General features: G+C 43.5%; 1 protein-coding gene across 7 annotated transcripts in view; it reads left to right on the top strand.

Moving 5' to 3' along the window:
• Positions 1 to 12366, top strand: part of LAMA2 (laminin subunit alpha 2) — a 3858378-nt gene that overhangs the window by 2912134 nt on the left and 933878 nt on the right. For all 7 annotated transcript variants that reach the window (XM_086927001.1, XM_086926997.1, XM_086927002.1 and 4 more), the window contains one exon: positions 1358 to 1469. In XM_086927001.1, the coding sequence (XP_086783127.1) occupies positions 1358 to 1469 (112 nt within the window). The remainder of the gene's footprint in view (positions 1 to 1357; positions 1470 to 12366) is intronic.

The raw sequence follows: 12366 nt of genomic DNA, 5'->3' as shown, positions 1-12366 counted from the left end.
GGTTTCCGTGTTCTCTGAAGCATTGTTTTGTACTGGAAGCAGAGTTAAAATTGCCTATGGGGCGATCAAGCAGTGCACAATGGCCTGATCTGACAGATCAGTGAGCGGACTGGTTTATCAGCAGTTATGGGGCAGTTTTATAGCCAGGTTGGCATGTAATCACAGCTCATTGTTCTGATATTACCTCTTTTTTAACTACCTAGTTCCTCAATGGAGGCTGCTTTTATTTTAGTGCCTGGGTCTATTTTTTGTCCCAGTCCGACTCTGACTGGAAGAGGCACCTTCCTGTATAAAAACCTTGCTTTAATGCTTTTCCCACCATGTATGTGTGCTGTTCAATGCAGCATGCACGCAAAGTAGGAAAAACAAGAAATTAAAACATTTTTCCCTGTTGTCACTGCCTCGAGGAGGCATAGGATTTTGATGTAAATCACTGTCTACGATTCTTTGTCGACCGGGATTTGTGTCAAAACCCATGGATGGTTGCTTGGAAAAACCCATGCACCACCCATTAAATACACCCTTTTTGCAAAAAAATGCAAAGCAGCACATTGAGCAACTTTGCGTTACTTTGAGATGCTATCCAACACAAATCCAGATCTGCATTGGATAGTAAGGTCCACCTTAACACTTTGCTTTAGGTTTATGTTGACAAAAGGGACGCAAACCCAATGCAAAGCGTTAGTAAATCTGGGCCTCAGTTTTAACCAAATTTAGTTTCAGGGAAAATAACTCTTCCAAATCATTAGTTTTGTTAGGAAGAAATCCAAAGTTGACGTTTTAGATGGGATGAGTTCATTGACCTCTTTTTGCATGAGGTCACATCTAAACATTGTAGGGAGCTGTATTTAGGGCCACTAGATTTATGTGATTTTGCAGTGTTACCTGCATAATGATACATTTCTGCATTTCCCACATTCCCATCATCTACCTCATAATCTGCAGATTTTAACAAAAAAGTTTGTTTCTAGCTTAAACGGTTCAAAAGTTACTAAAAGCGTAGTAAAACCTGTTGCTTTGCAGTGGAAGTCCCTTTGCAAAGGTTCACTGGTCACCTTTCTGTTTCTTATTGCTATATTTGAGTGTTAGACCAGTACTAATGAGGTGCAACCAATGCCCAGACAGTGTTAGCAAGTGCAAAAATGACAAAATAAGGAAGTTATACTATCTAAAAATGTTACGCATTACGCTGCATAATTTGGCTTTTCTTGCTGCATAATTTACTCAAGCCAGCCGCTAATTTGGCCATCCTGTGTCGCATAACTCCAGTGACCCTGGTTGTATTAATGTGCCATTCTACATCTGCAAATAGTTGTATTTATTTCTGTTCGTTTTTTCTCTCAATTTCGATTTCCAGGCCACCAAAGTGAATGCAGATGGGGAGCAAACTGGAAAGGATGCTGGGAGGACCAATGAGAGGGCAAAGGATCTTGCAGGATTCATAAAGGGCACTCTCCAGGCAGCAGAAGGTAGGGACCAGACAGAAACGGAATAGAAGCTTAAATAAATGCACATTTGAAAATCGTTTTAGCACCACACAGTGCCATTACTCCAAGTTATTAAACCAAACAACGTCAAAGAACCTTTGTATCTGAAGTATGAATCGTGCCACATGTATTTTCCCGCATGGTGCCCAAATGCAATTCGAAAGTGTCATGTATGTTTGCAATGCATTCTTTTTTAATGTAAGTAAGTAGGAATAAGGCGCGGCTTGCATATCCGGCCCAGCACTATGCTATGTACAAATTATGCATACACTTTTTGGCACCCCTTTTTGGATTGTGTGTGCCTGCATAAATAAACTGCAGAGGATTGGAAATATCTCGTTACTATGAAGAGGAAATCCACCTTCTCCCCAGATGATGCGAGGTGTATCACGAACAGCTGAGCTGGGTCACAGCAGGGCTGAGTACATATGTTTATGAGATTGTGGCTCTAAAACGCATACATTTCGCCCACAATGTAATTGTGCTAGTGTGTGAATTGCAGACCACTCAGCTAGCAGAACGACTTGAACACGTTTACTTCAATGTATACATAGGTTCTCATACTGCACATATTCAGTGTGTACAGTGTTTGAGTTCCAGAGGCTGCGATGGCAGCTCCAATTTTGCAGTGCGTGCTTCCCACCACCTTTTATTTTTTTATTATTTGCTTTTTTGTAATTTATAGTTTTTGCATAGCGCTGACAGTGCCAAAGAAATATAGGCGCTGTTCACTTCTGTGTTTCCACCGTGCAGCTCGTAAAGCAAATGATGGATGGGTAATTACGGGCGCAAGGTAGCGATGAATTAAATGAATCCCTTTAGGAGTATTCCCATTCTTAAAGAGTAACTCGTGCAATTAAATTACTAATGGCCGCCGTCTGTTTAGCAGTTGTTTATTTGTAAGGTAGTTAAAGAAATTGATTTTTATTTGTAGAATCCCTCATTGCTTTTTCCTCCAATGGCCAAGTTAAACTGCTCCTTTTTTTATAATTTGTGGCGCTCTCTGCAAAATTGCTGAAGAAAATATTGCTATTGTTGAACATCTATTGCAAATCTTTCAAAAATGGAGGATGAAGTAGAGGAGGTAGGTGGAGGGTGAGGAAGAAGTTCCACTTCATCTTTCTAGAAGTGGAAATGCTGAGTTTGAAGGTTCTTTGGTAGCCACCTCTAGAAACAGGATCTTGTGGACCTGTGTGTTTTTTAAGAAAAGAATGAAAATTCATACTTTGTGTCAGAGGAGTTCCAGTCTATCTATCCATTCTCATGAAACTTCAACATTGACTTATTGATTTTGATCATACATTTAATTATAGAGAATGGATATATGAGCATTTCTTGGATAATAACTAGGCCTGGGTGAAATCCACATCATTTCGGTTGCGGAAAAATCTCAAAATACCCAAATAATAACGCACAATTACGTGCTATCATGCAAATGACCAGCCTCAGCACTTTTCACGGAATTTGTAGCGTGAAGTGCGCCCTCGTGTCTTTTTTGGGTGTTGTCAGAAACCCTTTCAGAGGGCTACAGGACAGCACTGTGTACAACCGTCTGGGAAGAGACCTTTTACTCCTGATGTCTCTGGTCTCAACCTACTATGGTTCCTGAGCAACTGGAGCAAGCACTTGCCCTTACAGCACTTGACTCCGAGTGATAACGCAGGTCGAGCAGTTCCAAGCATTTCGAGAGGGAGGTATGTGTAAGGTGTACATCACCGCAAGACAAATACAAACAGTGCCCACAGTAAGGTGATTGTCCAGTCCAAAAATTGCTTTTATAAACAAGTAGGATTTTAATAAAAGCACACAAAGCATAGAAGCTACACCCTAAATAATATCCACAGTGTCTTCAGGTGAGCACACTAGCGTCATCCGGGCATTATTCCTGAGTCTCTACATCCTTTTCTAGAGAGGCTGGTCATTCCCCATTCGATACTGGAGGCAACTTTAAGATGCGGCCCATGCTAGTCCTCAAGCAGCAAAGTCTAAGTTAGGCATTTAAAAGTCAACTTTCGCAGTGCTTCGTGCTACGTTTGTGCAAGTCCCCAACAGGCCACCCATTCTCAAACAGTCTTACCCAACCTGATGGCAGCCAGCAAGTGCAGGAGGACCAAGGCACATCTTGAGGGCTTTGATCTCCCAAGGCTGCGTGTCTCTGACCTGTCATGGTCTTTCCCTGATAATACGTCAGGCCTCCTTCAGTCTGTGGATGGGCCACAGTGGTATTGAACATCCTTCTCCACAGCTCCCAACAATCAGTAAGTGATCCTCACAGCATCCTGGAGGCTGAAGTCTTGTGCTTCAGGGTCAGGGAAAGTTGGGCCACTCACTAGAATGGAACTAGCAGAACGTGGACCCTAGTCCTGGATCCGTCAGCAAGTTATTTTGATGATCGCTTCTCCTGTTGCAGAGTGCTGTTGAACAACTTGTGGGTCTCATTCTCCCACCTTTATAGTTCAACTCCAGACACAAATGCGATTTGGTGTTTGATCCTTTGAAATTTGGGTTGTGGGTGCCAGCTCCTTTTAAGTGTTCTCTTCTCTGCCACCACAAGAGTGGCTCCAATTCTGATTGATCCACAACACAGACCAAGGAAATAACAAGGGATCACCCGTGGCTGTCCGCCTCCACTGACATATGCCTTGTAAAGGTTCAAAGTCCTAAGCCTTCCTCTCTATACCAATTCTGTGGTCTACAGAGCCATCCTTATCAATCTCACCATGTCCCTAACTATGAACTCAGGCCTCACTGACCAGTAACTCTTCCTTGAATAAAAAAAAACCTTTGATGTGCACCGAGGATGCTCTGCTCCTCTTCCTTTAGTGTGTGTTTCCACCCCAGCCCTGAGGAGTTTTCAGCATTACACATTTTATATTAGGGTTTCAGTCTTCACTTCCCTAGCCTTTCCAGGTCCTGTGTTCTTTCAAAATGGAACACATAAGCCTCCATGTTATGTACCATACACAGGCACACTAATCGCAGCATGCTCACACAAGATTGACATGCTGACTGGTGCGTACTACACACAATCCATGCATGCCAAGAATGAGCTAGGATCACAGCCACAGAACTTTAAATGAGAGATTCAGGAGGCCCCACTCTTGTGATACAGTAAAAATGCCTGTTCACACTACTGATCACTATAAAACAAATAGCATCACCACCATGCTTGTGTCACTTAATTCCTGGTATGGGCAGTGGTCCTCTACCATCACAAGGGTAGCGCTTGGTCTGCCCCTTGGGGTCTAACAAGACCCTATTACCATGAGACAAGCCTAGGTCATGACCACATGAATGTTCCATGTCCCACAATGACCAACAATCATTACCAGAGATCCAAATATCGATGGTTGGCACTGAGGGCAGGGGTGCACGTCCATTACCAGGCAGGGGACTTTTCCATCCCAAAGGTGCGACAACTCATTTTATGTTCATAAAACACAACATATTGGGTGTTGTGATGTGGTATCATGGCATAATCTCAGGCCCTTTGTGTAATAATTAGAATATGAAATGCTGGAAATTATGCAAGAATACATACATTTGCCAGGACCTAATGATAAATCCTGGTGAACAGCTTCAAATGGATTTTTTTTATTACATACCTTTTGGCTAGCATTCTGACACCGTTCATTTTGAGTTATTATTTTATACAGTACAATCTACTGCCAGAGTATAATCCATTAGAGCGCATTTTGACGACCACAGTAAGGTATATCTAAACTGAAGGCGCATCATCGGTGACAGAAAATGGACAGAGACCCTTTAATGACTTCTGGAAATTAATGGTTTCAAAAAGCGAAGACTCTTTTGTAATGGGAAGTTGTGTACCAATCAGCTAATCTGTATTTTCTGAGGTTCCTACAGTCCAGCATTTAGATTCCATACATACATAAGAATGTTTCAAATGCACAACAAGTGAATTTAGTTAGGATAGAGAAAAGTGGACATACATTTTTGTTTTCTGATTTGTGTTTTTAGGTGTGGACTGCTAAATTTGTTGACATGTATTTTCTCCTCAGCTTCCTGGCAAAGTGTTTCTGCATCGAGGTAATCTGAATGAATCTGAATGTGGGGCTTTAGTGACATTTTGTTACTCTCTCTTTGCTTCACATGAGATGCATCCTTCCTGCACACTCCGTAGGGAAGGAGGAATATATGCAGTTTACCACACTTTCTGCACTGACCTGGTGTAGTTTATTAAGATGCAGAATTGCATGTAGAATGTTGTTACAACTTTGTGGGTGATCCTCTCAGTTACGGACCTTTCTTGTTCACCCCACAGCCAATCCTCTGAAAACACTGGGATTTAATCTTGTAGGTATCACTTATCATTGGAGTGAACCCCAGAAGCCTAGCACAACTTCCTCATGCAGAGAAACCTGACTCTACGATTCACTTATGTGGAGAATTTATTACATACTCAATGTTTAACTATGACTTGTTTGTGGAATATATCTACAGAGTGGATTACATAAATTTGCTTTAAATGTTGGAAAGAGGGTTATTAGTAGGTGTAAAGTGTGCACCAACCACTAGCAATAAGGCCACTAATGCTGGGTAAGGTCCAGTAAAGTTCTTATTAAAAGAGTCCCTTGCTCAACCCTCGGTAGCTGGCAGCGAGCAGTCAGGCCTAAATTAGGAGACAATAGTGTAAAGCATTTAAAAACACCAATACATTAAATAAGTAATACACCAAACACAATAAAAATCCCACACGAGATGAAGGTGTCAAAGAGGAGGAAGCAAGTTACCATGAGAGGGGTTGGTAAGGGAAAGGGCATTTGGTTGAGAGGAGACTGTGTGTATTGTTTAAGGAGAATGTTTTTCTGCAAGAAGAGGGTATTGAGAGTGTATGGGAAAGGGTGTGAACTGATAAGGTGAGTGTGTGGGTCAAAAAGGAGAACCTTTGAAGGAAATGCAAAGGTTAAGAAACTAGGAGAAATGTGAAAAGAGGTTTGAGGGTGAATATGGAAAGATCATTCTAAGGTGAGTCAGAGGTCTGAAACAGCATCTATTTAAAGTAATATCTGGCATGAATCATGCTTGTAAGAAAAAGGTAACAAAATTCCACACCGCTTCCCTGCATTATTTTCCACAATACCAGCACGCAGAGCTGTCCTTGTATTTCCTACGGTGCACTTGTTTATGTCAATTTAGAGGCTCTGTAAATAATATATCCTAACTCAAGGGGACTCATTTGAAGGCCACTGACACTTGAAAGCACACCTCATTTTCACAGTGAGCATAACTAGGCCTGCGTGAGGGGCATGCTACCATTCCTTTTTAAAGCGTATAAAGTCACCTCTTATTAGACTTTATTGCCTATAATGGCTGGGTGCATAATATTCAGAAGTAGGGCATGTAGAAATTAATGTTAGAAATGTCCTTTCAGTGATCCCATTCCACCAGCCCCCTCTGTCAGCGTTCAACGACCGCCGCCGAACACCAGATCACTGAATGTAAACAACCCACCACTTTGGACACAACCAAGCTGATGATCCCGATTCACTCAGGAGCACCCACTGACCCCTGACCCCACCGACTTTTCAACCTTGGAAGAGAGAAGATCAGCAGACAACTCCCCACCATCCTCAATGCCCCGCTAACCACATTGACCTTTCTCGATGCCTGGAAACATGCCACGGTCAGACCACTCCTCGAGAAACCCTTGGCAGACTCTAGCGATTACCAGTCCTACCAACCCATCTCGCAACCCCCTTCCCTACCAAAGTCCTGGAGAAGGCCATCAACCTCCAGCTCACCGAGTACTTGGAAAAAAACAACCTTCTTGGCCACTCACAACCAGGCTTCAGAACCAACCACAGCACTGAGACAGCCCTGATTACCGCAACAAATTACATTCTCTTCCTACCGGACAGAGGAGAATCAGGAGCCCTGGTCCTTCTCTACCTCTTCGCAGCCTTTGACACTGTCTCCCACTGCCTTCATCACATCAGCATCATGAACAACACTCTTAAATGAATGTCATAGTTTCTCACATGTCACACCCGGAAAGTCAGGATCCCCCCTCACACCATACAAGCCAAATACAATGTTTGTGGTGGGCCTCAAGGATCATCCATCAGCTTAACATCACTTGTGTACATCATCAGATCACACAACATAAACATAATTTCAAATGCCAACGACACCCAGTTTGTCCTTTCGCTCTCAGCAGACCCTACTTCAACTATATCCAACTTCCACAACTGTATGAAGAATGTCACAGCCTGGATGAGGGACAACTTCCTAAAGCTCGAAACTGACCAGACGGAAGTCCTCATTTTTGGCAAGCACATCACCCTATGGAATGACTCCTGGTGGCTGTCGGAACTCGGTCCACCCCCATGGTGGACCACACCTGCACTCTCCGTATCATCCTTGAAAGTGAACCTTCAATGACACATCAGTCTGCTTCCACACACTCCACATGCGCTGACAAATCTTCAATTGGCTCCCCACCAACACTAGGAAAACTGTAATACAGGTCCTTGCCACCAGTCGACTGGACTACAGCAGCGCAATTTATTCCAGCACCACCACTGCGCTCATGGAGACATTGCAGCTGATACAGAACACAGTGGCCAGATCCTTAACCTGCCCAAGAGATCCCACATTACCAAGCTCCTGAAAGACCTCCACTGGCTTCCATTTCAGAAAAGATGCCTCTTCATGTCCTTGACCTACGCCTACAAAGCCCTCCATAACCAAGGACCCGCCTACATGAACCACTGCTTGCACTTCCACCAGGCAAATAGAAACCTCCACTCAGAACACCACTCAGAGATACCACAGATACAACACCAACGCACAGGAATACACTCCTACCACCTTGCTGCCAAGGCCTGGAATTACCTACCTCTCTCCACCTCCGCAAAGCACCGTCACTGACAACCTTCAAGAAGGGAATCTAGACCTGGCTGTTCGAGTGAGACGGGCAGTAAGCACCTGGATACCCCCCGGAAGACAATCCGTTCTCTACAAATACGTGATTAATTGATTGAAGCATCCCCAAAAGCAATATTCAATGTAGCAAGGCTGACTGCTGCAATAGGGAATTATTGGGCTACATCATTACATTTATGAAATGCTAAATTCGGATTGGTAGTAGCTAGAGAAGTATTTCTTCCACTCATTTTAATCGTAATTTACAATCCTCTTCAATGGTAAAATTGAATTTTACCTTATTATTTTCAAAATACCGCTTTTAGAAAGTTGCCATTTGCCCTCCTAAAATTTCTGGGGTCTTTCTGTGAGTTGCCGGCTGCTCAGGCTAGTGGTAGCTATCTCACCGGGAAATGTGTATTGGGGCCAGGCAGGAGACAAATGGCCTGTGTTTAGAGGAGAGTGAGTCTTCCTGACAGGATGGCCGGGGTGGAGCCGTGCCCTGTCCTAATTACTCTTCAAAGGTACCTGCATCCAGCACACAGGAACGTGACACCAGGCTTGCCCTTGCCTTTGTTTCACTAGCCAGGCTGCAGCCACACCCAGGGGAAAGGGAAGAATTGACCAGCACCAGTTTTAAGTTTAAACACAGAGGTGTTTAAACTTCCAGTCTGGCACTGGGTATAAAAATGGCATCCCCAGACCCGGAAGGAGAGCAATACCCTGGACCTCGACAGCGATGGAAGCAACACCATGGACAACAGAAAGGACAAGTCACTTGATGCAACCTGCTGGACTAAGGACTGCAGCTGACCCTCAAGACTAGATGGGTCTATCCAGGATCATTTGTGCTGTCTCCCTTATGCCCTCTGAGAATTATTTGGTGGAAGATCTGGACTTGTGTACCCCAGTAGGAGGAGAAAACCATCAGGAGCCAGGCAAAGGGAAAGTTGGTGTAAGAAACAAGTAAAACCACTTCTCTGCAGAGTGTACCCTTGTTGAGGCCAGGAGGTTTGCTGAAACTGCTCAAGGAAGCTAGGGCTCACCAAAAGAAGCAAAATTAACCCCAAATCAAGGGAAACAGCCACAGCAGGGTCCTAGATATGCCCATTAAAAGGCCTTAAACTGTGACCCCTTTTGCTAAAATGGAGTGTGTGGGGCTCCACCACAAGTTCTACAGAAGCTCCTGGAGCCTTGAAAAAGTTGCTTGGATGAAACATGTGTCAGTTGTATGTGTTCAACAAGATTTCGACTGAATACACACTATAATACATAATTGTCAATGATTCAATAAGTCTTCAACTGAATCTGTCCTGAAGTATTATATTGCTGGTTCTGTACCTATATAAACTTGCTGTATTGATGACTACACTAATCATGGACTTTATTAGGCAAATATGAACTTTAAATAAAAAGAACTCCATTGTTCGTATGGACAACATTGGGGTTACCAATACTACCTCTATTGACTGTAAACTTTGGTGTGCTCCAGATCTTCTTACAATTTTGTTGAGTGTTATGTTCACTACACTCTCTTTGCACTCGACAGGTAGCAAGGGCGTGGCCTAATATAGTACCCTCATATACACAGGCTCTATATTTACACATTTCTTGCCCCTTTTTTTACATAGCCTTATACTTGTTTGGTTGTGTTGTTAACTCAAACCACTGCTAACAACTGCAAAGCCAATAGGCTTGCCTTATTTTTTAGGTGGTAACCCACTTGACAAAGCCAGTAGGCTTGCCATGTATCATAACATGGTGACCCGTTGTCAAAGCCAATAGGCTTGCCTTACATTGTGGTGACCCTTGAGAAAGCCAGTAGACTTGCCATATATTATAATGTGGTGACCAGTTGACAAAGCCAATACCCCTACATCGTCTAAAATGACAGCTTCTTGTGATTTTGGGGTCATGACCCATTAGGGGTCGAACGTGATTTCATAATATCACCACAGGTATTTCCATCTGCCTAATGTACAAATTTGTATATTAGGATTGAGTAGTGTGTAAGTAATAAATGAACTTTTCCCTTTTCAAAGGAAATGCACTGACTGGGCAATCATTTATTTAGCGTTGTTATTTAATACTAGTGAATGGATACCCCTGAGTAAGCCTTGGACTGCTCTGGTTTGCTACCTTGGGAGAGCCAAGTGCTACAATGGGGACTTGGTTCCCAGTAAGGAGACACTTGTGGACCTAATACTTGGGCACGCCTCACATCCTGCACAATTAATAACCCAATTTCTTACATGGACTGATTATGATACTTTGTGTTAGTTGTTAAAAACAACAATCGAAGAGTATTTTGACATTTTCTGCTGGTTCTCAACTTTTAGCTAACAGCACTTCACATGCTGAGAATTTTAGGTTCATATTTAAATTTTACAAACTGAAATCACATATTGAAAGATGGCTTGGTACTAAAATTGTAGGACAGGCTCAAAGTGTGACGTCTGAAATTGAGACACCAGGCAGCGTTGAATACGATACCCCATGGAAAAAATTCAATCAAGCATTTCGCTACAGTTTCAGTGCAGCTAATAATACCACTTACCCATTTCCAAATAAGATGATGACAGTGTTATCACACAGGATTTGAGTTTAATTCAAAGTATCTGCTGTGCTGTCTCTAAATTTGAATGGGGATGTATTTGTCTTAAATCAATTGAGCAGTACTATTAATACCCATTCTCCTTCCAAACTAGTGGCTAAACACCCTTTTCTGCTACTTCTGCTATTTCCTTAGTCAGCTCAGGTGGAACAGACATATCTAAGAAGTTAAGGTGTGGAGGTTAACACCATATGAATAGATCCAGCAGACCTTCTGATTACCCTTCCCCTACTTATTCAAATATTAGGTTTTGTTGACTTCTCCATGAGTGAATGGGTGACCTAATTTCTTTACAAAGCATACTTATCAGCATGAACTGACTAGGTATTCATCAGTGTCTGAGAATTCCTACCTCTCCAGAGCAACAGACAATGACACGGGTGTCAAATCAATTATATTTCAGGCGTAGAGGAAGTGACATCATGCAACTTTGACCACCGGGTCGTCAGTCGGAGCTGTTTCCTAACACATCTATTCAGTCGGTTGGATTCCTTTCCGACTCCCCCATTCTGATGGTGTCAATCGTAAAGGAATCTGACTGGTCATTGCGACTGGCTTCCGATGGGCTCAGAGAGCCTGTCCTCCAGTCAGAATGACTTCAGTAATCCCAAGGGCAGCACTTACCTCCCGAGTGATTACAGTGTTGGATTCCGACAGCCTTTCTGTGCCGGCCTTTCTAACACAGAAAGGCTGTCCGAAGGCAACGTTGGTGGCCCCCAGAAGAGCCCCTAATGGCATGGCCACCGGTTGGTGGTCGAGGGGGCACCTATGGTGCCCCCCTCTGGTTCCATGCACCCTATGGCAGGCAACTTGAGTTGTCAGCCACAGCTAGAGCGAGCGTGGCGAGGCTCATATGAGACGTCTGCAAAGATAGAGTATCGGGCAGCTATCAAACACTACCACAAGTGCATTCGCAGAGCTCGTGCTGACTTTGTGTCCAACAAAATCTTAGCCAGTTCCAACCCTGCCAAGACTATCTTCTCCCTGTTTAATGACATGAAGAGCGCGGGATCCAAGAGAGCTTCTTCCATCAGCTCTAACCATCAATGTGATGAACTTGCGCAGTACTTTTTTAATAAAGTGGACCAGATCTACAGGGGCCTACCAACGATGACCCTCCTTTTGCATGCAGGGGTATGTGCCAGATGTGGTAGATAACCCAGGGTAGTCAGTCTGTCCTCTTTCCCTGCTTTGACTGTTTTGGGATATGAGGCTTTGTGTTCTAAAATCAGATCTGGCTTCCGGCGGACCATATGCCACCCGCCCTTTTCCGCCAGCTACAATCCTTAATCTCTCCTGTGAGCTTCGATCTGGCCAATCTGTCCTTGAGCTCAGCTTCTATTCCTAGGGCATGGAAGCATGCTAAAGTGGTCCCAT

Source organism: Lissotriton vulgaris, chromosome 6, assembly GCF_964263255.1.
Source record: "Lissotriton vulgaris chromosome 6, aLisVul1.2, whole genome shotgun sequence".
NCBI lineage: Eukaryota > Metazoa > Chordata > Amphibia > Caudata > Salamandridae > Lissotriton > Lissotriton vulgaris.
The sequence above is the reverse complement of the archived record's forward strand: the minus strand, read 5'-3'. Positions and strand labels throughout refer to the sequence as shown.